Consider the following 26,558-nt stretch of genomic DNA (forward strand, 5'->3'; position numbering starts at 1 on the left):
AAAAGTTTGTCTGTTCTGATGATCAATACAAACTTGCTTCAGAAAATGTGGAAAATATAGAGATGTCTGAAGAAGAAAATTAGAATCATCCATAATTCCACGCCCAACCACAGCCAATCACTCCGTATATGCTCCGCTCGTGACACGCGGGGCCTAAGCTCACTGAGTGTCCTCAAAGCCAGCCAGAGGCGGGCTGTCTTCGAAGCATCCGTGTCTTTTCCCCCGAAGAGAAAACAAACGTGTAACATGTAAAAAACATACTCAAATAGAATGAGGTTCCTTTACAAAGTAGCTTCTTATAAAATCTCCATTTTGTCAAATTCCGAGGAGTCAGAGACCCGAATACAGACTCTGGAACGTTTATTAGGAGAAGAGCAGACAGGGCGAGGGGCTCATCTCCAGATGCCCCCCCGACTCCTCGTGCTGCTGGGGGCCTGGTGCCCGCCCTTCCTGCGTGCGGGAGGCTTGTCCGTCCTAGGGGCTGCAGCAGCCAGGCGGCGAGGGAGAGCCTGGGAGGGGATCCGGGAGGGGAGGGAGGAGAGAAGGGGGTCAGCCTCCCCACCACCCCAGAAGGGCACCGTGCATGGAGAGGGCCACAGTCAGCCAGCCAAGGGGAGACCACGCTACAGAAGACAGACAGGAAACAGAGGTGAGGCAACAGACAAGGAGCCGGCCGGGGAGGAACCAGTCGGTGAGGGCCCTTGCACGCCCCTCGCCCCCGCCTCACTTTCCCTCACCTCTTTCCGGGGGATCTCACCCAAGCGGGAGTCCGTGTTCCTTCTGGGGACATTATCCCCTCGGCTGTCCGTCCTGCCACACAAATGGAGGGTGAGGACGGGGGGCTCCCCGACAGCGGAGGGAAAGCTATTCCCCAGTCTCTCGGGAAGAAGAACAAACAGCGGCGGGAGCAGCAAGTCGCAGAGGAAGAGAAGGGACGGCTGGGCCCCCGCTTGCCCGCACCGGCTGCCCCGGAAGAGAACAGACGCCTCTCGGTGGACAGCACCCAACCCTCCCTCCCCTGCCTGGGCCGTCTCCCGCGGGTCCAGGCTCCATCCATCTAACCCTCCTACCCCCCCTCCAGGCTGGTACCTGCCGTGTTCCTGCCTCTTCAGGTAGAGCAGCAGGTCCTCAGCGGGCAGAGCCCCCCAGCCCCGAGCTTGGTACAGTCGCAGCAGCTGCGACACGTCCATCAGCTGCCGCGCGGGTGCGAGCCCGTCCCCACCTGAGGCGCATCGGTGACGCTCGTCACGCCAGGGCCCTCACTCCGCCTCCCCGGGCCCCGCAGCCGGCACCTTCCCTCCTCACCTCCCGGCCGCTCATCTCGCTCATCTCGCTCTGGGGAGCCCGCCCGGAGGCCGCTGCTCTGTGAATGGCTTGAGGGAAGCTCGTGAGCCCGGAAGAGACTGGACGCCATGGCCAGGGGCACTTTAGTCTTATGAACAGGGGGCGGGAGGTGTGGCACCTGCGGGGCCTCCTCCCAAGATGGGACAGTCAGGGGGCCTAGCGAAAGGCAAGAGGCGCAGGGCTCGGGAAACAGAGCAGGAGCCGAGAAAGCCCTATCGCCTCGCCTCCGTTAAGCTCTCGCACCTCCGCGGCTCCCACCTTCCCCACTCACCAGACTTCGGGGGCAAAAGCTCAACAGAGGGGGCCTCGCTGCTCTGCGGTACTATCTCCAGCAGCTGGGGGGACAAGACAGTGAGGCTCCCTGAGGACCAGTGAAGAAAGAGCCCTGGGAATGTGAGGGAGGCAGAGGGAAGAAAGGGCCAGGGATGGCCGCCTTCCAGAACTTAGGCGATGGGAATCTAGACAGACCGCGAGAGAAGCTGTCAGTCCCGAAAGGCGGCTGCAGCCACAGTCCTGGACTCCTGGAGGGGAGAGAGAATGAGGAAGGGGAGAAGGAAACGAGGTAGGATGGGTGGGCCCTCGCTTACCTGGTGCAAAAAATGTTTGAGGCCATCCAGCTGGGAAGGGGGCTGCAGCCCCGGCTTTAGGAAGCCGTCCCCGTCGGATCCAGGATCTTCCTCAGGGAACGGCCGCTCTGGGCGGTGATCAGGGTGGAAGGCGCCAGCGGTAGAGAAAGCCCCGGCTGGAAAGCGAACCGGCCCAGCGTGTGTTGTGCGGGGAGGGGACTCCTCCACAAATCAACCCTCCAAATGCCCCCAAGGAAAGAGGCCCAGTAACGTAAGAGGGCATCACAGCTGGGGGAGGACAACCAACGTTTAGAACAGCTGGAGAGAGAAGGTTGGGGGGCGACTGGCAGGTGGCACAGCTGAGTTCCACAAAGTGTGCACACAGGACAGAGCTGTGGGGCTCGGGCTCTAAATAAATTAATCCCACCATCAACTCCTCGAAGTAGAGAAACCAATACTCAGAATGGCTCACGATGAAACAGACATGTTCTGGTCCCCCTCACCAGAACACGCCCTCATTCTTTTTAATTATGGTTACACAACTTTTGGATTTAAAATCCTGATGGAACTCAGCCCTCACTCTTCACTCGACCTGGTGGTCATGTTTGCACCACGCAGAGTATCCCCATCCACCCAAGTCGCAGCTGACTGAGCCAGGGAGAGCCACATTCAAGGTCAGCCAGTCCAAGAAGTGGTCACCAACCCATCAGATCGCCTCTCCTTGAACTGGACCCAAGAAACAGAGACACCGAGGTCTCTAGAAGGTTGTCTAAGGCCCCCCGGGTGGCTCAGTTGGTTGTGCCTGACTCTTGATATCGGCTCAGGTCATGATCTCATAGTTTGTGGGTTCGAGCCCCACGTCAGGATCTGTGCTGACAGTGCAGAGCCTGCTTCGGATTCTCTCTCTCGCTTTCTCTGACCCCCCCCCCCCCACCCCCTCCCACGCATACGCACACCCTCTATCTCCAAAAAAAAAAACATTTAAAAATTAAAAAAAAAAAAAAAGATGGTCTAGAGTATCGGCTGGAGTGTCACAGCTGGTCAAACCCACATGCGAACCAACGTCATGAGAGCAAGACCTGAGAGAGAGTGCTGGTCTACCAGCGGAAGATGTGCGGGGAGAGGCAGAGTCAAGGGCCCGGATGGCCCCAAATCAGCCTGGAGAACGCCCCTGGTCCCGACGCCAGCTCTCCTGAAGTCCAGTGACATCCGATCCCCGTGAGTTCCCACTCCCTTTATTTGAGCCAACTTGAGTGGATTTCGGCTCCTTGCACCTTATGGTCCCCGAGACATCTGGGGAACCAAGCACTCAAGCCCCGCCCAGACAGACAGGGAGCTGGGTCAGAGGAGCCAGTCAGGCAGTGCATGTACAGGGGGCACCCCAGTGACTCTGTCCCCCGTTACCAGAGGTAACAGACGAAGTGAGGCCCGGCTTTGGCTCCAGGGGCTGGAAGGAATGCTGGCTCTGGAAAGGGGGGCCCAGCAGGGGGCTCAGGTCTGGGGAGGGGCTGCGGAGAACCCGCGGTGGCTGTTCTGCCCCAGCTTCCCGGCTCTGCTGCAACACGGGCTTCAGGGCCACGGCCACGGGAGGCCGAGTCCAGAGCCTCCTCTCGCCCTTCTCTGGCTCCTGAGGCCCAGGGCTGGAGGGGCTGGTGGTGGGGACCTGGGCACAAGACAGACACAGAACAAGGATCAACGCCCTGTGCATTTAAGGAGACAAGATGTGGCCCAGACGCTTTGATTACAAACTTAAGATTCCAAATAAGAGGAGGTTTGGTAATGTCTATCAAATTTCTATCAAAGTTAAAAATGTGTATTTTCAACCTTAAACTTCCATTTCTAGAGACTTTAGGGAGATGCCTGCACGAAGGCATGGTTGAACGGTATTTGAGAACTGCTGAGTAGAAACAGAATACAGGAAACGACTTTGATGTTCACGACAAACACGTGGTCAAATGAAAAGTCGCACAGCCACGTGGGGAAGGCCCCCCACTGAGGGCGGGGTGTGCACACAAGTCAGGAGCAGAGGCTGCTTCTGGGGAGAGCGGAGCGTGCCCAGAGACCGCGGTGCAGGGCAGGATGGAGATTACGTTTCACCGTGCACCTCCTTGAACTGTTTGGATTTCTGTTTTTACCACGTGCATATTATTGTCTATTCCAAAAAATATTTTCGCTTAAAGATAAAAATCTCGTAATTATGAGAAGGAAGTAGGAGATGTCAACATAAGAAGGGTTGGGGTGAGGGGCGCCTGGGTGGCTCCGTCGGTTAAGCGTCTGATTTCGGCTCAGGTCATGATCTCACGGTTTGTGAGTTCGAGCCCCACGTCAGGCTCTGTGCTGACAGCTCGGAGCCTGGAGCCTGCTTCGGATTCTCCCTCTCTCTGCCCCCCTCCCCTGCTCACACTCTTTCTCTCAAAAATAAATAAACATTAAAAAAAATTAAAAAAATAAAAAAGAAAAGAAAGAAGGGCTGGGGTGAGACCCCCCCTCCCCTACTCTGGGGCAAGACTGGGCGACAATTCTCGGCCCTTCGCGTCATAACTCAGCGGCCACCCGGCAGGACTGGTAGCAGGTACCACTCACCCCCCCCCCGCCCCCCCGGGCTGGGGGGAGACAGCCGTGCCCAAGGCGAGGGGTCAGTGGGGGCGAGCCGTGACCATGGCAAAAAGACCTCTGAGGAGGCAGTTCCTCTTCGAGAAGGTACACAGGCGGGTCCCCCTCCCCCCGGGCAGGCCCTAGGACAGAACTTAGCAGCGGGAGAGCAGGAGGTGCGTACCGGGAGGTCCGGGGGCAGGGTGGTGGCGCCGAGCAGCTGGCTGGCCTCTGCCCAGTGGGCCTGCAGCATGGCCTGGAGCCGCTCCACCAGCTCAGCGCGCTGCTCCTCCAGCCGCCGCTGGCCGCTCTGCAGCTCCCGCACCCGCGCCTGCTCCCGGGCCAGCCTGACGAGAGACGGGACGGGGGGCGCGCGGCCTCTGAGACGGCGGGCCAGGCGGCGGGGGTCCGGTGGCGGCGCGCACAGGCCCGCAGGGGCGGGGCGGGGGGAGCGGGCTCCGGGCTGGCAGGGACCCGGCAGGACGGGCGGGACGGTACCTGAGCTCGTAGTCCTGCGCCACCTGCTGCTGCCTCTCCTCGCGCTCCGCCATTTCCACCTTGAACTGAGCCAGCTGGGCGGACAGCTCCTGCTGGTGCTGTCCACTCAGGTCCTGCAGCTGCTTCCTGGGGGGACGAGGGGGAGGAAGGAGGACCGAGTCCGGAGACGAACGCCATCAAGGGAGAAAAGGCGGAAGGCGTGCGTGTGACAGGCCCAGAGCCGGCCGGCCCGGCCGAGGCATGGTGGGTTCGGGAAAGGGGGAAGGACAGAGCTGGCGTGTTGGGATGGGGACCCCGGGAGCAGACGCCGCGGTGAAGATTTATGGGACGGTGATTCACTGAAGAGGCATTTTTCCAGAAAAATCCAGGAGGGAAGAAGGGATCTGGCACAGGAGGAGGTTGGAGGCCTCGGGGCAGCTCTGGAGACGGCACAGGTCACAGCTCGGCACCGTCCCCACCAAGGCCAGGGGGCTGGAGATCTGTCGCACCCGTCAGTTATGGGCCCCCGCGCCCTCCCCACACGGTCGACGGCGGCCCTGCCCCGGACACACGCGGTCCGGGCCCGACGGCAGCCAGCAGGCTGGGAGCCAGCAGAGGGACCGCAGGGGATATGGACGTGTGACGTCGCCCACCAGGGGCCCCGGTGCGGGCCGCGCACCTGTGTTGTTCCCGCAGCGAGGCCACCTGCCGCAGGCCGCTCTCCTGGGCCTGAGCCAGCCGCTCTGTCACCCGCTGCTCCAGCCGCACGGCCAGGTCCGACTCCAGCTGGACCCGCTGGCTCTCGTACCGGGCCTGGTGGTGAAGGAGGGTGAGGCGAGGGCTCGGTTCCTGGGACGGAGGGCGCCAGGCGACAGAAAGCCCACCGACCGGCACCCCCCTCACAGGCCTGAGGGCCGAAGAACAAGACTTCTGTCACGAGGACTCAAAGAGGACCCCTTTCCTCCCGGGGCCACGAGGTCCTCCCACACCACGCACGTGGCACACACAAGTCAAGAGGGCCGTGGGCAGAAAAATCTACACGTAGCGAAAAGAAAGGTCGGGCAGGATGACGAGACCTCTCGTGTGTCTGAGGCGGCCCAGGGCCTGACGCTCGGCGGGCGCCCGGCAGGAGGCACCGTCCCCTCCTCCTAAAGCACAATCAGGCTGCGGCATGGTCTCTGGTTTGTCACCTCACAGTCCTCCCGCTCGCTGAAACCGCGTTTCCACTCACAGCCGTTCACGACGAGGACCCTAATTCCGAAGTCCCACAGAGGTTGGGTCTCGGCCCATCCGGTGATGTCTCTGGAACACCTACCACCCACGTCCACCTTTCCTTCCGAAGCCACGCTCCCGACGCCACAGCTCCGTGACCCCGTTCTGACTGCTCCTCGGCCCCAGCTGCCCAGAAAGGTCCTCAGTCTTCTTCCTGACCACACAGCAGCTGACGCTCCGGGTCACATGTCAATAATAAACACGTGGCCTCTAGGCCATATTTTTTGCTACTGTTTCTACCCTAAAACACTTCCTAATCTGTCTTTAGTTGGGCCTTTCTTCCAGGCTTTAAGCCCACTCACACAGAGGCCTACTGAATATGTGTATTTGGATACACCCCAAATAAAACATTCGAAGTGTAGCTCGTTTGGTTTTCCACTCTCAGTCCTTTCCCTCCTAGGATGTATTTCGTGCCTTAGTTCGTGGCACGGCTCTCCACCGAAACCACCAAGCCATCTGAACCCAGAGTCATCCCGGACCCCTTCCTGCTTCTTTCCGCCTCCAACCGGCTCGTTCCATTCTACTTCCTAAACGCTAGCAAATTTACTCCTCACTCGCTACTACAGTAATTCAGTATGAGTTCACGTCTCGCTGATCTCCTCACGTCTATTCTACCCTCCACCCTCAGTCACGTCGGCCCCAGCAGATCTCGCACTTTGTGCCTGGGTGAATATTCTAGAATACAGATGGGCTCAACTTATCTCCTTGTTTGAAACCGTCCAAATGCCCCCCACGGCCTGAAGAATAAAGTTCTGGCTGCTTGAAATGGCTTACACGGCCCTTCGTGTCTTCCTGCCGCCCACCCCCCTCCCCTCTCCCAGACAGTTTCCAATCCTGCATCAACCCTTCGCAACAACACACGTTCTTTTCTGTGTTTAGTTTTTAAAAATTGTGGGGAAGAGGGCGCCTGGGTGGCGCAGTCGGTTAAGCGTCCGACTTCAGCCAGGTCACGATCTCGCGGTCTGTGAGTTCGAGCCCCGCGTCAGGCTCTGGGCTGATGGCTCGGAACCTGGAGCCTGTTTCCGATTCTGTGTCTCCCTCTCTCTCTGCCCCTCCCCCGTTCATGCTCTGTCTCTCTCCGTCCCAAAAATAAATAAAAAACGTGGAAAAAAAAAATTAAAAAAAAAAATTGTGGGGAAGAAAGCCCCACATCGTATAAAACTTACCTTCTTACAAGCTGATTTTTATTTTTGTTTTAGAGAGAGACAAAGCGAGTGCAAGAAGGGGAGAGCGACAGAATCTTGAGCAGGCTTCACGCTCAGCGCGGAGCCTGACTCAGGGCTCGATCCCACAACCCTGAGACCATGACCTGAGCCAAAATCAAGAGTCGGACGCCCAACCGACCGAGCCACCCAGGTGCCCCCCTAAATTCTTCTATTGGACAATTTGATATATACTCCCTGTGGGCCGACAATTCCACTTTAAGGAATCTATCCTACAGAAGGGGTGCCAAACATCTACTTGCAATAATGTTCACTGCAGTGCTGCTCTTAAGAGTGAAAAAACCGGAGTCAATGTAGACTTCTCATAGAAAGGAAAATGCTTAAGAAAACTATGATTCACCCATTCATTGAGACATTATACAACTCTTAACAATCACAGTGTATATATCTATCTGTACTAACATATTCCCTCATGTCTATAACAAACTCTCCAGTGCTGGGGGTGGAGGAAGGGAGAGAGAGGGACAGTGAACCAGCCAACAAACATCGTAAAATGTCAATGGGTGAGTCTAAGAGCCATTCGTTATACCATTCATGCAACATTTCGTTGAGACAGAAATATTTCAAAACAAAAAGCTGTGTGGAATACACATACGTAATTTTTTAAAAAGACCACGCTCTCTGATCACAAAGTTAAGCTATAAATCAGCAATAAAATATAAAAAGAAAAAGCCTGTATGTTTGGAAATAACCCAGGAGGTCAAAAATAAATCGTATTTAAAAATCTGCATATTATTCAGAACCAAACAGTAAGGAAAATACCATATAGGATAAGTTGTAGGATGCACTTAAATGAATACTCATAGAGAAACTTAGAAAAGACTGGAAAAGAATAAGCAAGCATCCATCTTAACAAGATTTTTTAAACAACAACAGAATAAAACCAAAGAAAAAAGTTAATTCTCTGAAAACTCATTCAATTCAACTACAACAAAGATGATTTTAAAAAGAAAGGATGAGAGAAATGACACAAGAGAACAGTATCAGGAAAGAAAGAGTAGAAAAGATGCCAAGGACGTTAAAAAAATAAAATTAAGTACAACTTTAAGTCGATAAATTAGAAAGTTTAGACTAGATGGATATACAGAAAGAGAGAGCCAAAAATAATTCAAGAAACAGAAAGCCTAAATATTTCCATAAACGTTAAAGAAACGACATTGGCCGTCAAATATCAAATATTCAGGAAACACATATGAGGGCAGCCGGCTGGCTCAGTTGGTTGGGCACCTGACTTCAGCTCAGGTCACGATCTCACGGTCCGTGAGTTCGAGCCCCATGTTGGGCTCTGTGTGGACAGCTCAGAGCCTGGAGCCTGCTTCAGATTCTGTGTCTCTCCCTCTCTCTGCCCCTCCCCTGCTTGCACTCTGTCTGTCTCTGTCTCTCAAAAATAAGCATTAAAAAAAAATTTTTTTTTAATGTGTAAGAATTTAGAAACAGCAGCGCCTGGGTGGCTCAGTCAGTTGAACATCCAACTTCAGCTCAGGTCATGATCTCATGGTTCGTGGATTTGAGCCCTATGTGGGGCTCTGTGCTGACAGCTCAGAGCCTAGAACATGCTTTGGATTCTATGTCTCCCTCTCTCTCTGCCCCTCCCCCAAACACGCTCTGTCTCTCTCTCAAAAGTAAATAAACATTAAAAAAAAAGAAGAAAAGAAACACATATGAAATCCAACCTTACAAGCTACTTTAGAGTACAAGACTGGCATGAGATCTTCACATTCCTAATACTGGCAGGGGAAGTTGTTCAGGAGAGTGTGTGTGTATATATATATATATGTATATATATACACACACACACACACACAGATATACATATACATATATATACATATATATGTATATACATATTCACATGTATACATATATATGTATATGGGTATATGGGTACATGTATACATATATATACGTATACATGTGTGTATATATATGTGTGTATGTATATGTATGTATGTGCGTGTGTATACATATATGTGTATATATATATATATATATACATACATATATATATATCTCCCTAAAGAGCACCAAAGATGTACCAGCATGGAATTACTAGGCCAAAGCAAAGGGAAATGGGCACCTAGCCAGGTTAGCCAGCAGGGTAGACAGTCACTTTTGCCCTGGAGGTATCTGCCTATCCGGTCTGGACTGTCTTTCAAGAGCACATGAACAGAAATCAAAGGCCAAGGCCCATATAAGTTGATATCTAAGTGGAGACCCTCCCCACAATAAATTGAGACTCTAGTATGTTTCATCCTCAGGATGAAGGTGAACAGAAGTGGAACAGCCTATATGAAAGTAAAGCTCAGCTTTAATCATAGAGCGATCCCAACCTTTAAAATGTGGTTTAAATCCTGGTTTTGTAGTGTCTTTCAGGTAGAAGCAAATGCAAATCTTCACTGCAGGCCTCAATTTATCCCCACAATCTTTCAAATACAAAGTTCCAACATACGATCAGAAATAAAGAGAACCCAGGGCACCTGGATGGCTCAGTCGGTAGAGGGTCCATCTCTTGATCTCAGGGTCATGAGTTCAAGCCCCACACTGGGTGTGGAGCCTACTTAAAATTAAACCAAAAATGGAAGGAAGGAAGGAAGGAAGGAAGGAAGGAAGGGAGGAAAAAAAGGAAAAGGACCCGAGGAAATTCCATGGGAACCAGCAAGAACAAGAAACAACAGAAAAGGATCCTCAAACATTTCAGATACTGAAATTATTATCTACAGATAATACAACTATTTAAAGTAATCAAAGACAAATGTGAAAATATCAGAAACCAAGAAACTATGAAACAGTAAAATTTGAAGATAAAAAGAGAACTTTGTAAAATGAAAAAGTATGATACATACAATTAAAACCTCAGTCAGTAAATTAGACAAGGTTGAACAGAGAATTAGTGAACTGGAAGATAGGAAATTATCCAGAGTGAGCATGAAACACAAAAGATGTGAAATATAAACCGAACAACAAGATCTAGGAGGAGAGCTAAGGTACATTCGCTTTAATCAGGTTCCAGAAACAGATGGCAGAGACAATGGAGCAGAGGCAATGCAAAGATAATGACTGAGAATTTTCCAGAACTGATGAAAGACACCATACTGATTCAAGAAGCCAAATGAATCCCTAAAAAGATGTGCATATATATATATATATATATATATATATATATATATATATATATGCATGCACCCAGGTAAAACATAAAAACTACAAGGAGAAAATTTTAAAAGTAACAGTGGTCAACTGGTAGCTGACTTCTCAACAGCAATAATGAAAGTCAGGATGGTATTTTCTATATGTTGAAATAACTACCAACCTAGAATTCTACATCCAGGAATTCCTTCGAAAATGAATGTGAAATAAAGACGTTTTCAAACTGAAATAACTAACCTAAAACACACACATACACATACACACGAGAGATTTTTTCCACCAAGAAAAAGATCCAGATAGGAGGTCCGAGTTCAAAGAAAGTTAGAACAGCAAAGAAAATAGTAAATAACATGGACCCCTCTAAATGACTGTTGACTTTAGAGAACAACATTAATAATGTTGTATGGTGTTTTTTTTTTATTACTTGAAACAGAATTTAAAAATAGTGATGTCCCAGAAAACAGCAGGGTAGGAAAATGCAGGGGTCGGTCCTTCCACGGAAACATCTTCAATAAGCTGAGAAAAAAAAATGATCAAAATCCACTATTTGGGAATTCTGGAACCAGATCAGACACTTAAGCAACCAGGAGAGTGCTTGACGAAAGCAGAGGCTGCTGAACTCTGGTACCAGCGCTGATATCCCCCAGCGCTCAGCCCCTCCGCAGCCATGGAAACTGTAGTCTGGGAAACTAGAGTGGCTGGCTGAAGCAGGGGGGAGTAAGGACCCTGTCCTCCAAAGACGTGGGGTTGTGTGTTTTGATCAGTTTGACGGCTCCCTGAGGAACCAGACCAAACAAACACCTTTCTTTTGCGTGCCTTGGGCTGCAGAGGCCTCCCTGGTGGCATCAATTATAAGACTCAAAGAGGGGCGCCTGGGTGGCTCAGTCAGTTAAGCGTCCAACTTCGGCTCAGTGATCTCATAGTTCATGAGTTTGAGCCCCATGTCAGGCTCTGTGCTGACAGCTGGAGCCCGGAGCCTGCTTCAGATTCTGTGTCTCCCTCTCTACCCCTCCCCGCCCCCCCAATAAATAAACGTTAAAAAATAAAAAAAAATTAAAAAAAAGATTTAAAGAGACACATATACTTATTTGGGAGAGGAATCCAGACATTTAAGAAAATCTGTCAAGTCACAGGCTAATCACACAGATAACAGAACAGAATTGTCAGTCACCACACATAACAAGAAATACAGACTTTGCAAAAATAATTTGAAAAAGTCACTAAACAAATGAACGGCTGTAGCCATCAAAAGAAATCCAGGGAGAGAGAGAATATGATTTCCATAATTACATTATAATATTCAAAATGTCTAGTTCTTGGGGCACCTGGGTGGCTCAGTCGGTCGAGCGTCCGACTTCGGCTCAGGTCATGATCTCACGGTCTGTGGATTCGAGCCCCGCGTCGGGCTCTGGGCTGACAGCTCAGAGCCTGGAGCCTGCTTCAGCTTCTGTGTCTCCCTCTCTCTCTGCCCCTCCCCCGCTCATGCTCTGTCTCTCTCCTTCAAAAATAAATAAAAACATTAAAAAAAAAAGTCTAGTTCTCAACAACAAATTACAAGATGTAAAAAGAAACAGGAAAATATGACTCATTCAAAGGAAAAATAGAATTAGAGGCACCTGACTGCTCAGTTGGTAAAGGAGGTAACTTTTTATTTATTTTGAGAGGGAGAGTGCACACAGGTGGGACAAGGGCAAAAGAGAGAGAGAGAGAGAGAGAGAGAGAGAGAGAGAATCTCAAGCAGGCTCCATGCTGTCAGCGCAGAGCCCAATGCAGGGCTCAAACCCACGAACAATGAGATCATGACCCGAGCCAAAGTCAGGCGCTTAACCGACTGAGCCACCCAAGGTACCCTGAGCATGCGACTCTTGATCTCAGGGTTGTGAGTTTGAGCCCCATGTTGGGTGTGGAGATTGCTTAAAACTAAAAATTTTAAAAATAAAACACAAAGGAAGAAGAGATTCTGACAGGAACATTTCCTGGAGAAGCCCAGACACTGGTATTATTAATCAAAGACATTAAGTCAACAGTCTTAAATATGCTCCATGAACTATTTGGACGGCAAACTGAAATCGGAATGATATAGGAGCAAATAGAAAACCTCACCAAAAAGACGTAAGTTATAAAAAAGAACCAAACAGAAACCCGGGGAGCTGCAAAGTACAACTGATGATACGAAAATTTCCTTAGATGCCACTACATACGCTTACTGAAATGACCAAAACCCACTGAGCACAACCTATGTCGGAGAGAGTGTGAGCAGCGGGAACGCTCACTCAGTGCGAGGGCAAAAGGGTACCGCCCCTCCGGAGACAGTGCGGTGGTCTCTTACATACTCTTAGCATATGATGTAGCAACCACGGTCCTTGGGATTTACCCAGAGGAGCTAAAAACTTAGGTCCGTGCCCAAGCCTGCACACGGATGTTTACAGCAGCTTTATTTATTTTTTTTTAAATTTTTTTTTAACGTTTTATTTATTTTTGAGAGAGACAGAGACAGAGTGCGAGCAGGGGGAGGGGCAGAGAGAGAGGGAGTCACAGAATCCGAAGCAGGCTCCAGGCTCCGAGCGGTCAGCACAGAGCCCGACGCGGGGCTTGAACTCACGGACCGTGAGATCACGACCCGAGCCGAAGTCAGACGCTTAACTGACTGAGCCACCCAGGCGCCTCTACAGCAGCTTTATTTACAACTGCCAGAAGTCAGAGGCGGTCAGATGTCCTCCAGCAGGTGCATAGATAAATGAGCTGTGGTCCAGCCAGACAGCGGAATATTATCCAGCACTAAAAAGGAACGAGCTCTCAAGCCTTGAAGAGACGCAGAGGAAACTTCAATGCGTAGCACTAAGTGAAGCCAGTCCGAAAAGGCTACAAGCCATTTGATTCCAACTGTATAGCATTCTGGGAAAGGCAAAACTATGGAGACAATAAATAGGTCAGTGGTTGCCAGGGGTCGGACGGAAGACGGGATGAACAGGCAGCGCACAAAGGATTTTTAAGGCAGTGAAACTACCAAGTACAGTACTGTAAAGGTGGATACGTGTCATTATAAATTTGTCCAAACCTATAAAATGTACAAGACCAAGAGAAAACCCTAACGTAAACTATGGACTCTGTGTGATAATGACGTGTCAGTGTAAATTCACGGATTGTAACAAACGCGCTACTCTAGTGGGGATGTTGACCATGTACAGACACAGCTATGTGCCTGCGGAGATAGGGGGGATGTGGGAAGTCTCTGTGCCTTCTGCTCAACATTGCCCGGAACATAAAACCGCTCTCAAAAATAAAAGCTATTAAAAATTCACTGAAGGGGCTCAATGGCCGATCTCAACAAGAAGAAGAAAGGGCCATTGAACTTGAGGATAAGCAGTTGAAGTTACCCAAACTAATGAGCAGAACGAAAAAACAACTGAGAAAAATGAACAGAGCCTGAGGGACCTGAGGGACATCATACCAACACCTGCAACAGCGACGTCCCAGAATGATGAGAGAGAGAGAGAAAAGGGAACAGAAAAACATTTTTTTGAAGAAATGGCCAAAAACTTCCCAAATTTGGTAACAGACATAAATCCACCCAGTCCAGAAACTCAACAGTCTCTAAGCACAATGAACTCAAAGAGATCTGCACTACCACACGTCACACTCATACTGTCGAGTCAAACGGAGAAAGTGCGAGAAGGACCTTGTCACTTACAACAGCACTTCAGTAACACAGCTGATGTCTTGTAAGAAGTGAGAGAGCCCAGACGGTAGTGGAACGACATACTTAAAATGCTGAAAGAAAATCACATCAACCGTCAACTAAAAAAAATCCTTCAAGGGGCTCCTGGGGGGCTCAGTCAGTTGAGCATCTTGACTCTTGCTATCGGCTCAGGTCACGATCCCAGGGTTGTGGGATCAAGCCCGGTGTCAGGCTCCACACTGAGTGTGGAGCCTGCTTGGGATTCTCTCTCTCTCCCTCTGCCCCCTTATCCCTGCTCGCTCACATGCTCTCTCTCCCTCTCTCTCCTAAGTAAACATTTAAAAAAATCCTTCAAGAATGAAGGAGAAATTAAGGCATTCTCAGATAAACAAAAGCTAAGAGCACTCATTACTAGCAAACCTGACCTACAGAAACATGCTGAAGGGAGTCCTGTAGACTAAAATGAAATGAAATTCAACAGTAACTTGAAGCTCTATGAATAAATAAAGAAAAGTGGTAAAGGTTACTACATAGGTAAATGCAAAAGTCTGTATTACTGTACTTTCTTTGAAAAAAAAAAAAAGTTTTTTTAATGTTTATTTTTGAGAGGGGGGGAGGGGCAGAGAGAAGGGGGGAGACACAGAATCTGAAGCCGGCTCCAGGCTCCGAGCTGTCAGCACAGAACCATGAACGGTGAGATCATGACCTGAGCCAAAGTCGGACACTTAACCGACTGAGCCATCCAGGTGCCCCGTGTATTACTGTACTTTCAGTTTGGAACTTTTTTCCCCTATATGATAGAAAAGGCAGATGCATAAAACAGTAATTACAAATCTGTGTCAATAACACCATGAAAGCAGAGGGACACAGATGTGTAGCAACAGTGATCACTGACTATGGAAACTAAGGCTAGTATTATTCAAACTGGGTTACTGTTAAGATGGTAATTGTAATCCCAAGGTAATCATTAAGAAAACTTCTAAAATGTACAGAAAAGGAAAAATGAAGAGAATCAAAATGGTACACAAAATATCAATGTACCTTAGAAAGGCAGTAATGGAGGAATTGAAAAAACAAAAAACAAAAACCAAGCAGGACACACAGAAAACAAATAGTTAAATGGGAGAAATAAGTGATTCTTTCCCAGTAATTACTTCAAATGGAAATGGATTAAACTTTCCCATTAAAAGGCAGAAACTGGCAGAATGGATTAAAAAACAAAACGTAATCCACCCATATGTTGTCTGGATTACAAACTCTCTTTAGATACAAAGACACAAAGAGGTTGTAAATAAAAAGATGAAAAAAGACAGTCCATGCAAATAGCAACCAAGCGAGCTAGGGTGGGGACTATGTTATCATTAGACAAAAATTTAAGCCAAAAAAGTTACATCAGGAAGACATAACCATATAAACATATATGCACTTAACAGAACCCCAGATTATATAAAGAAAAAATGGACAGACTTGATGGAAAACATGGACAGTTCTACAGTAATAGCTAGAAACGTCAACACCTCCCTTTCAATAATGGATAGAACAGAGGCACGTGGGTGGCTTAATCAATTAAGAATCCAACTCTCGGGGCTCCTGGGTGGTTCAGTTGGTTAAGTGTCCAACTTCGGCTCAGGTCATGATCTCGCGGTCTGTGCGTTCGAGCCCCACGCCAAGCTCTGCACTGGTGGCTCGGAGCCCAAAGCCTGCTTCGGATTCTGTGTCTCCCTCCCTCTCTCTCTGCCCCTCCCCTGCTTGTGCTTGCTGGATCTCTCTCACACAAAAATAAATAAATAAACATAAAAAAAAAAAAAGAATCCAACTCTTGATTTTGGCTCAGGTCATGATCTCATGGTTTGTGGGATTGAGCCCCACACCAGGCTCTGCGTAGAGCCTGCTTGGGATTCTGTCTCTCCTTCTCTCTGTCAAAACAAATAAATAAACCTAAAAAAAATGGATAGAAGAATATGAAATCAAGGGCTTGAATAGTACTAGAGCCGGGCACTATTCTGGGATTCAACAACAAAGAGACAAAAACCCTTGCCTTCAAAAAATACACAAGATTTTAAAGTACAGTATGTAGTGTATTAGAAGAAAGATCAAGCAGGGAAGGGGAACAGGACGGTGAGAGGTTGCACGTTTCACTCAGCGTGGTTGGGGAAGACCTCACTAACGAGACGACATCCGAGTGAAGAGTAGTTCTCCTGTCCCCCAACTATCACTTAGCATGCTACTTCGAGAATCGTGTGCCAGACAGACTCCCGCTCTAGCTGGCGAGCTCCTGCGGGCCCGGACTGCTCCCAGCTCCCAGCACGGAGCTTGCGCAGGGGCCGTTCGGCAGGCTCAGTGAACACACACCCGCCAGGTCAGAAGGTGACAGCAGCTTACAAACAGCTACAGAACGGAACTAACACCCTTGGTCGTTCAGGACATTGGTTTCCATGCGGTCGGCCTGCCAACTCAAGCGGCTGGGTGCAAAGTGAAAGGAGTTTGTTTTTCCAAACACAGGTCTCGCTGACCGAGAAACTGGGTGTATCCCCTTAGGTCAACCGTTAATAAGGAAAACCTCGCAGACTGACCTGGTCTCAGATCCTCATTAATCTTCCCCTAACACACATTTTACACACACAGTGGTCCCCTCTCATCCATGGTTTCCCTTTCGGCGGTTTCAGTCACCTGCGGTCGGGAAGCAGGTGATCCCCCTTCGGACGGTATCGTCAGGTCAACAGAGGCCTCACACTGTGTCACAACGCCTGTGCCATCCACCTCCTTTACCCCATCCCGGGGCATTTTGTCATTCCCCCATCCTCACAAGAAGGGTGAGGGGCGCCTGCGTGGCTCAGTTGGGTAAGCACCAACTTTGGCTCAGGTCACGATCTCGCAGTTCATGGGTTCGAGCCCCGCGTCGGGCTCTGTGCTGACAGCTCAGAGCCTGGAGCCTGTTTTGGATTCTGTGTCTCCCTCTCTCTCTGCCCCTCCCCTGCTTATGCTCTCTCAAAAGTAAACAAACTTTTTTAAAAAATTTAAAAAAGGGGCGCCTGGGTGGCTCAGTCGGTTAAGCGTCCGACTTCAGCTCAGGTCACGATCTCGCGGTCCGCGAGTTCGAGCCCCGTGTCAGGCTCTGGGCTGATGGCTCAGAGCCTGGAGCTTGCTTCCGATTCTGTGTCTCCCTCTCTCTCTGCCCCTCCCCCATTCATGCTGTGTCTCTCTCTGTCTCAAAAATAAATAAACGTTAAAAAAAAAATTTTTTTTTTAAAAAGAAAAAATTAAAAAAAAAAAAGGAGAAGGGTGAGTGCAGGACATTAAGATACTTTGAGAAAGTGAGAGACGACATTCACATGACTTTATTACAGTACGTACTTAGAAGTGTTCAATTTAAAAAATTTTTTTTTATTTTGGAGGGGCAGAGAGAGAGAATCCCAAGCAGGCTCCACACTGTCAGCCAGAGCCCGAGTCGGGGCTCGAACTCCCCGAACCCCGAGATCCTGACCTGAGCCAAAATCGAGAGTCAGACGCTCACCCGACTGAGCCGCCCGGGCGCCCCATGAGCCTTCAACTTTATAACGAGTTACTGCTGTTCGTCTCTTACTGTGGCTACTCCGTAAAGGAACCCCCGTCGCAGGTGCGTGTGGGCAAGAAACCCGGGGCACACACGGGCTTTAGTCCCACCTGGGGTTCCAGGCACTGCATCCTGTGATTGGGGGTGGGGGGAGCTGCTGTAAAAGCAGAAGCCGAGGTCAAAATTCTAGTTAAAACCGGGAGGAGCGTTCGCCAGGACTCCTCTTGGGAGTCGTGAGTCCCTGTGCCTCAGACCCTCCTCCCCTAAGCAGGAAACCCGCCCCAGACGCCCCGCCCCCTGACCTGTACCAGGCTCATCTCCAGCTGCAGCGCGTCCCTCTCCCTCCGGGCCGTGTCCAGCTCGCCCTCCAAGCGCCGAACCTCGGACTGCGCCAGCGCCAGCTGCTGCTGGGCCTCCCGCGCTGCCTGGGCCTCCCTCTGTGTGTTCCCCTGCGGGAGGACATCAAACCTAAGGACGCACCGCGTGTCCCCGCGCCCCGTTGCCCCTGGCCCCGCGTCAGCCTCCCCCACCCTAAAACCCAAGCTGCTTCTCTCCCTTTCACATGTGACTGCTTCCTCATCTGTCCCAGCTCACTCTTCTGCCGTCCGTCCGTGTGGTGGCCGCCCCCCAGCCCTTCGCGCCCCTAACACCCTCAGCCTTGTCCCGCGGCGGCAGCCCTGCGCTCTCCGCGCCAGTCCCCTACACGCCACATTCCGACATCGCGCCTCATTCCGCTATCTGGCCCCGCACCCGCTCCCTCTTCCCCGCCTGCCACTCTTACCTTCTCCTGCTCCAGCTGGGCCTGCACGTCGTCCCGCAGCGCCCGGTGGCGCTCCTCCAGCTGGCGCTCCTGCTCGGCCCACGCCTGCCGTTGCCCTTCCAGGGCCACCTTCAGTGTCTCCAGCTGCCGGTGCTCACTGAGCTGCCCGGCCCGGGCCTCGTCCCGCTCCTCCTGCAGAGCCCGGCATCGCTGCTGTTCCAGCTCCAAGCTCAGGGTCAGAGCCTGCCTCTCCTCCTCCTATGGCCCCAAGGGAAACCAAGGTCCTTACGAGCCCGCCCGACGCCAGCAATCTGTCCCCTCACCCCACACAGAGGACCAGCGCCCTGAGAATTACGTCCACGAGAAACACAGCAGTTGGCCAGCCCACGGGATTAGGATATAGTAAATAAGAGCTTCTGTTCCGGAATTAGGTACATCTGGGTTCAAATCTGTCCCTTCCTATGCGTTCTGAGGCACGCGTCTCAATCTGCAAAACGGCATCATGCCAGGGTCTACCTCGTGAGGATTACGGTGCAAAGCGCACAGGAAGTAATTAGCACGGGGGCCCGGCACACGGTGAGCACTCCGTACACAACAGCCATCACTATCATCAAGAGAAGCTCCACGGAGACCAGAAAATCCAGCCCGCAAAGTCACGTCCCAGCCAACCAGCACCCATCACCCATACTGTTGGACAAAGCCTGTTAAGATGAGAAGTACCAAGGGCGCCTGGGTGGCTCGGTCGGTTAAGCGGCCGACTTCGGCTCAGGTCATGATCTCGCGGTCCAAGAGTTCGAGCCCGCGTCGGGCTCTGGGCTGACAGCTGGGAGCTCAGAGCCTGAGGCCTGTTTTGGATTCTTTGTCTCCCTCTCTCTCTGTTCCTCCCCCACTCGTGTTCTCTCTGTCTCTCTCACAAATAAAACATTAAAAAAAGTAATAAAAAAACTAAAAGATGACAAGTACCAGCCTGCACATAGCAGGCACATGTCATGCACACAGTGAGTTCCAAACCTGGCTGCTCGTTCATGTGGGTAATCCTCTTGTCACTTCAGCAGTAAGAAACCTGACGGAGTCTCGTCCCACACCCGGCTTCGCCATGCCCTACGCTACAGTTCCCAAGCCTGGCTGAACAAAATCAGCTAGGAAACTGCTGAAAACATTTAGGCTCCCAGCCCCACCATATGCCTACTGAATCAAAACCCCTGGCAGTGGGTCCCAGAAATCTACATTTTAAGTAATCCCCCAGGTAATTCTAACGAGGAAATAATTTGCCGAGTCTCTTAAGCTGACTTGGTGGCAGAGCCCTGTTTGCAGAACAAGTGTTCTAAGATCGGTCTTTGGGAAACACTCCCCCAGTGCAGCTCCCACAACCCGCCAATGGCAAGCACCCCTCCAGAAGTAATTAGCGGCTTCCACCGGAGTCAACCCAGTCCAGCATTCTCACCAGCGTCTCTCTTTCCCGTTGCTGCAGCCTGGCGCCTTCCTGCTCACGACTCAGGGCCTCCATGGCCTCAGAAAGGCTTTGCTCCAGGTGGGTTACTGTCTTTCAGGGACAGGGGGACACAAGACAGGGGAACTGACGAACTCATAGTTCAAAAAGCGTCAATGAGACAGACTTTAAAAGTAAGACGTGGGGCACCTGGGTGGCCCAGTCGGTTGGGCATCCGACTTCGGCTCGGGTCACGATCTCGCGGTTCATGGGTTCGAGCCCCGTGTCGGGCTCTGTGCTGACAGCTCAGAGCCTGGAGCCTGCTTCAGATTCTGTGTCTCCCTCTCTCTCTGCCCCTCCCCCCACTTGTGCATGCTTTCTCTCTCTCTCTCTCTTAAAAACTGAATAAACATTAAAAAAATTTTTTTAATAAAAAAAAGAAAATGAAGACCTAACTAAATGACTTGGGGGCCAAAGAGAAGACCACAGGGTGTGGGGAAAGCCGGGAGGACACAGATGAGGCAATTCTGACAGTAAAAATGGTGAAAAGAGAGCAGATCGGTTTCTGCAACCCTGGCTCGATCGGTCGGGAACCCTGCTTCGGAGCTACTTCAACCCCCTTCCACCTGCCAATCTGTGACCCCGGTTCTAATGCCTTCTGATCCAGGTTGCCCACCTCCTGCTGCTTGCTTCTGGTGAGTTCGGCTGCCTGGCGTTCCTCCTGGAGCCCCCGAAGGACCTCTGCCCGCTCGGCTTCGTGCCGGTTCCAGCCCTCCACCACGCGGGCCAGGGTCTCAGGAGAGGAGAGTCAGATGGCATTTCAAAATCATTGTTTTGCCCTCTTTCTGCCCGCAGGAGCGGGGTCAACAGCCACCTTCTCCCAGGATCGGGAAATCCACACCGGGCCCCAGCTCCCAGAGTGAGCAGAGAAATGCCGGCCGGCCACCCCGTTTACTCTTCCCCCCATGGAGAGCCCCGCCCGCATTCTGCTCCCCTGGCACCTTGTCCAACTGCTCGATCATAACATCTTTCTTGCGGTCGGCAGTCACAGCCACAGCTAACTGTTGCTGAAGCTCCAGCACTCGGGTCTGGAGGCTCTGAATATGGCGCTCGCAATGCTGGGAAGAAGGGTGACAAGTGGGGGTGACCGTCCCTAAGCTGACCAAAGCATCAAACTTCCCAGGTCTTCTCGGTGAACACGGGCTGGACACAGGGAGCTTGGGTCCCCAGAACAGAGGAGGTTTGGAGAAGAAGAATCAGGAATTCTGGAGCAGGAAACCTGAAGCCTCCAACGCCTTCCCCTACCATCTCAGGAGACAAGGGCTTAGCTTCCAGGCTCTTCCCTTTCCTGGCCCTCCCGAGAAGAATTCCCATGAACCCTCTGGCAGCAGCGCGACAGCCCACACGGCAAAGAGCGGGAGGTCACTCCTGCCTCAAGAAGTTCATCGGGCACAGTGATGAAACACGGCAAAGACAGGAGAAAGCCTTTCATCCATGCCCAGGTGACTTAAGATCAAGGAAGAGACAACACAACCAGTGATTCTGACGCTTCCTCTGCCTAGTCCCTCTCTCTGCCCACCTCAGAGAGGCTGAAGATAAAGCTTGCTAGCTCACCAATACCTGTAAAGGCTTCGCACAAGCTAGCGAGGCTTGTGCATTCACCACGCGCTTATGCGACATTGCTTTGCTTTGCGTCAGGCATGTTCTAGACCTTAGGAAGACAGGGCGGAACGAGATAGGGTATGGCCCTCACGGAGCTTAGATTTCAGAGGGGAGGAATGAGATATATCGGGCCGTGGTAAGCAGCTACATGAAGGAAAGAACAGAGCAACCCGACTGAACGCCAGGAGGAGGAATGTGCCATTTTAGGTCAGATGGTCAAAGACGACCACCCTGAAGGGCCATTTGAGCAAAGTCTCGGCTTGCAGGCCCTTAACCCTCAGCCCTGTTCAGCACCCGGCCTATTTCTAATCGTTGCTGCTTTCAAAAGGAAGCCTCGGTAACTCACCTTGCGACGGGTATGCTCTGAATCCAGGGCATCCCTCAGGCCCTGGAAATCCGGGGGATTGAGCGGGGGTCCTGGCCGAAGACTGGCATAGCGGGGAAACAGCTCCTCCAGGGCTTGGGACGAGCTGGACGGAGATAAGTCTTGCAGGGGCCGGGTGCTGAGCAAACCAGGTGGAGAATGTCAGGGTGGGGAAAGCTTTTGAGATCCCCTAGTCCAACTGTGACGTTTTACAAATGTGGAAACTGGAACTCAGAAAGGGCAAGAGACTTGCCCAAAGTCACGGAGCTAGACAGTGACAGGGCCCTCAACAGCACTTAGGTCCTGTGATTCACTCTCTAGCGCTCCTTCCTGCACACCACGCTCCCTGCAGTAGCAGTCTTAGCAGAAAGAAGCTGACTCTTCCGGGGGAAGAAGGACTAGAGGCTGGGAGAAAGCCAGGTACCAGGCAGGAGATGCCCACGTTCCTGAAGTAAAGGAGTTAGAAGCCAGGAGAGAAAGGATGAAAACTGAAAGGTAAGGGACAAGCATCTTAGGTCCTTAAGAGGTTCAGAAGCAGGAAGGAGAGAATTATGGAACGGAACACTTGGCTTTCCAGGCAAGCAAGTGAGCAGAACCCAAGGGGGACTCACTTCAGCAAGGTGGCTGTGCTGTCACTGTCAAAGGAGTCCTCTTCTCGTCTCTCTGAGCCAGCACCTGGAGTGAGGGGGTCCCCTGCAGGCAGCCAGAGGGACCCCAGAGCCAGGGTCAGGTAAGACTTTGGAACAGGGACCACTTGAAGGAGAAGAGAGGAGAGGGCCTTCCTTTCTACTGCACCCACTCCTCTGGCGCCTCTCCCAAAGAACCGGAGCCTCTCCTGAAACCTGAGTCTTCCTTTCTCCACCTTCTCCCACCCCTTACGTCTGTGCACTTCTTCATGGTCAAGGGGTTTACTCACGATGGGCTGTATCACGGGAGGTCTGGAGCAAGCTCTGAAGTTGACCCCGAACACTTTCCATCTCAAAGATATGCTTCGAACCATCCTAGGGGGGAAAAAAAAAAAAGCAACATGAAAATCAGATGCGCACTGAAAAACCTATGTCCGACCTACCGCCAGGGCAGATGGCATCCGGTACCCCCCGCCCTGCCAACCCAAGAATTTTTACTCTGGCACCTGGGAGAGCTAAGAAAAACAGAACGGACTCAACTCAAACGTCTGCAGAAGCCAGACAAGTAGTGGGAATGAATTAACCAGGCACATTAAGACAAGACTGGGGAGGACGCTTGTCAGCTAGAGAGCAAACCTCTTCTCCGAAGACCGTACAGTCCGTGGCGAGAGACCCAACTGGTCTGCAAATTGTTTACGACACTTTTTCTAGCCCACACGCGTAACTACCCTTTCTGTAGCACGTGTGATTGATCAGGCTGTGTTTTAATGATTTAGATGCCGAACTTGACACCATACAATCAAAATAGCTTTGAGCTGGGAGGAGCTTAGCACGTTTTGCTGTCCTTATCCTCACTCTTAGTGCCCGGGGGGGCCAATCAAAAGCACAGTGCAGGTGTCTCTGACCAAAAAACACGAGTTAAGTTTCACAATTTCCCCAAGTATGGTGTCCCCGGGCCACTCTCTGCCTCATAAACATTTGCTCCCAGGAACGAGCCTAAAGGACTCTAGTTAAAAGCAATGTGAAATCCAACAAGAGGGGTTCAAATCTCAGCAAAGCTTTTTTTTTTTTTTTTTAACCATCTCCAATTCCAAGACCCTGGAGGTCCCCAAGACACACCTCTCTCACCTTTTTCTTCAAGTTGTTCTCCAATCCAACTGACAAGCTGCGACTCAGCTCTTGGGCCAAGCCATCTAACATCTCATGAGGAGGTGGGGAGGAGGAGGGCAGATACAGCTGGGCTCGGGCTGTGGCCTCTGCCTGGCGACTGAGGTGCAAAGAAGCATAGAGCTGGGAGGTCACCTCAGAGGACATTTGGTTCAGCCCAGGGGCTTCTGATGAATCACTCAGGAGATCCTCAGCCCGGAGGGGTGAACTGGGAACCGTAGCTGATGTCGCCATGGGTACAAGGAAGAGACGACTGCAGACGGTACGGCTGGGAACTTCTGGTCCTGCTGTAGGACAGGCCAGGGGGGAAAGTACACGGAAGAAGAAGATTTGGGAGAAAGGAGGAAGGCTCCAAGCCAAGGATCCTTGGTGACTAACGGTATGGAGGCTTTCTGGTTAGAGGAAAGGTTTCTGGCGGTTTCCGAGGCCATGGGAGAGGGCAAAAGCATTTCCTTCCACAGCTCCTGGGAACGGTGGAAAAGGAGGGTGCAGCAAGGAGTGGGTGGGGACAGAAGACGGAGGAGCGACAGCACCCCTGCAGTTCCCTGCAGGGCTGAAAGCTGTGGATCAACTTCTGGCACCGGCCATCACCGGTCAACTGAACTCAACGTGCAAACTGAAACGGGCGCAAACCCAATAAGGGCCTAACTTCCCTCCAGCCGCCTTATGTGCCCCTCACCTGGTCCCGGTCTCGGAGAGGCAGGAACCTCAGGCTCCCCACCGGCTCACACCCCTCCGCCATGCACCTGTTCCACCCACGGTCAACCCTCTTGTATATCCCCTCCGACCCCTTCCGGCAAGAAAACCATAGTAAGTTTCCCTAGACTCCCTCCCTCCTCGCTCTCCCGAGAGAAACTTCGTAAACACTCGGTCACCTCCTCAGACGTCTCTAAAAGGCACGCCGCCCTCAAGCCTAGCCTGCGATCCTCTACCCCGACCACCCCTCGCGACTCCTCGCCACACCGCCGGACCTCAGCCCCCTCAGTTTGCCACGGTGCCGACAAGGGGCTGTCCCCCTCCCCTGAGCCCCGGTCCGGGAGACCAAGGACGCCTCCACACCCACCCTCAACGCCCTCCCTGCGCTCAAAACCGTTGGCAGCCTCCCGCCCACCGTCCGCAGCCCCGCCTCGCACGGCTTGATGACGTCACCAGCCCAGAGCTCTTCCTCGCAGCGGCTCGGATGGCTTCTGGAGCCCGGGAGCCCAAGACGCGCGTGCGCGGCTCCCGCGGCACGGATTGGCTGGGGGAAGTATGGGGCGGAGTTAGCGCCCCGCCACTGCTGTTGGGGAGCGGGTTGGGCGGGGCGCCGCAAAAAACCGGAAGTATCTAGTGACAGGCACGGGGAGCAGTTCCGGTGAGTCCGGGGGAGGGGTTCCCGCCAGCTGGGGGAGTCAGGGGCCGAAAGCTGGAGCACCGGGGCTGTGGGCGGTCTCGGAGCGAGGCTTACATTCCCTGCCCTGCAGATGACTGTTCACAACCTGTACCTGTTTGACCGGAATGGAGTGTGTCTGCACTACAGCGAGTGGCACCGCAAGAAGCAAGCGGGGATCCCCAAAGAGGAGGTGACGAGAGGGCCCCGCGCAATCCGGGTGACCTCGCATCTCCAAACGCACACAGTCCCGGCCCAGCCCTTCCTCTCCAAACCCCGGCTGGTTCCCACCCCTACCCCGTCTCCTTCAACAACCGAGAGCTAACTAACTCTGTCCCTCTCCCCTAGGAGTACAAGCTGATGTACGGCATGCTCTTCTCTATCCGCTCCTTTGTCAGCAAGATGTCCCCGCTAGACATGTACGCTGAGTCAAAAGGGATGTTGAGGGAAGGAGGTCCAGTCTTGGAAATTTGGGAGTGCGGGAGACTTTGTGGAGTGGAAGAGACATTGGACCCCAAGAGAGGGGAAGGAGACAGAGAGAGAGGGGCTGAGTCTGGAGCGAGAGTGCTGGGGCTGGCCAGAACGGGGGTGGGGAAGATCTGAAGGTAGAGAGGTTGCGTGCAGGGGCCGAATTGAGGGGTGAAAATGGGAGGTGTCTTTACCAAATGAGGCTCCTACAAATGAGGTGTTTAGGGAGTCCACCTAGACGGGATCTAAAGTATCTCTTTGGGAGAGATTATGCTCCCATTCCTTAACGTCCTCATCATCTCTGCAGGAAGGACGGCTTCCTGGCCTTCCAAACTAGCCGTTACAAACTTCATTACTACGAGACACCCACTGGGATCAAGGTTGTCATGAATACTGACTTGGGCGTCGGACCCATCCGAGATGTACTGCATCACATCTACAGTGCGGTCAGTGCCAGCCCCTGGGACCCTTCCTTCCCCTAAAGCTCCTCAACAGCCAGGGCCACTTAGAGCCTCAAGACTCCTTCCGCTTCCCTGCCCTAATCTTACTGTATCATGGCTCTGTTGAAGTCAGGAGTTTCCTGGGGACCCTTTATGTCCTTAAACACCACTGCTTTCTCCTCAGGAAGGGCTTGACTCCCAGCCCTTAATCCTTTTGCATTCACACACCCCTGAGGTTATATACTAGGTTTGGGGTTGAAAATAAGAAGTTACAGGGGCGCCTGGATGGCGCAGTCGGTTAAGCGTCCGACTTCAGCCAGGTCACGATCTCGCGGTCCGTGAGTCCGAGCCCCGCGTCGGGCTCTGGGCTGATGGCTCGGAGCCTGGAGCCTGTTTCCGATTCTGTGTCTCCCTCTCTCT

General features: G+C 51.9%; 2 protein-coding genes across 6 annotated transcripts in view; one reads left to right on the forward strand and one right to left on the reverse strand.

Annotated features, from left to right (window-relative positions):
- Nucleotides 1-25,092, reverse strand: CNTROB (centrobin, centriole duplication and spindle assembly protein). 5 transcript variants are annotated; one of them, XM_049637025.1, is made up of 19 exons: nucleotides 23,814-25,092; nucleotides 22,985-23,069; nucleotides 22,680-22,761; nucleotides 22,051-22,207; nucleotides 21,044-21,160; nucleotides 20,719-20,835; nucleotides 20,058-20,156; nucleotides 18,635-18,871; nucleotides 18,156-18,302; nucleotides 5,659-5,792; nucleotides 5,001-5,126; nucleotides 4,687-4,849; nucleotides 3,315-3,573; nucleotides 1,932-2,086; nucleotides 1,616-1,679; nucleotides 1,306-1,500; nucleotides 1,090-1,222; nucleotides 758-810; nucleotides 1-509 (listed from the first exon to the last, which is right to left on the reverse strand). In XM_049637025.1, the coding sequence occupies exons 1-19, from the start codon at nucleotides 24,093-24,095 to the stop codon at nucleotides 475-477; spliced, it is 2,640 nt and encodes an 879-aa protein (XP_049492982.1). In that variant the 5' UTR covers nucleotides 24,096-25,092; the 3' UTR covers nucleotides 1-474. The 5 variants fall into 5 exon arrangements, with proteins under 5 accessions (XP_049492982.1, XP_049492980.1, XP_049492979.1 ...); XM_049637023.1 differs by having other exon boundaries at nucleotides 738-810; nucleotides 18,162-18,302; nucleotides 23,814-25,090; XM_049637022.1 differs by having other exon boundaries at nucleotides 738-810; nucleotides 23,814-25,089.
- Nucleotides 25,093-25,139: 47 nt separating this feature from the next.
- TRAPPC1 (trafficking protein particle complex subunit 1) overlaps nucleotides 25,140-26,558 on the forward strand; it is a 2,009-nt gene continuing 590 nt past the window's right edge. Inside the window, exons 1-4 of the mRNA XM_049637055.1 lie at nucleotides 25,140-25,215; nucleotides 25,325-25,423; nucleotides 25,579-25,649; nucleotides 26,006-26,144. Coding sequence (XP_049493012.1) covers nucleotides 25,325-25,423; nucleotides 25,579-25,649; nucleotides 26,006-26,144 — 309 coding nt within the window. The 5' untranslated portion in view covers nucleotides 25,140-25,215. The remainder of the gene's footprint in view (nucleotides 25,216-25,324; nucleotides 25,424-25,578; nucleotides 25,650-26,005; nucleotides 26,145-26,558) is intronic.

This window comes from Panthera uncia, chromosome E1 (genome assembly GCF_023721935.1).
Source record: "Panthera uncia isolate 11264 chromosome E1, Puncia_PCG_1.0, whole genome shotgun sequence".
Taxonomy (NCBI): domain Eukaryota; kingdom Metazoa; phylum Chordata; class Mammalia; order Carnivora; family Felidae; genus Panthera; species Panthera uncia.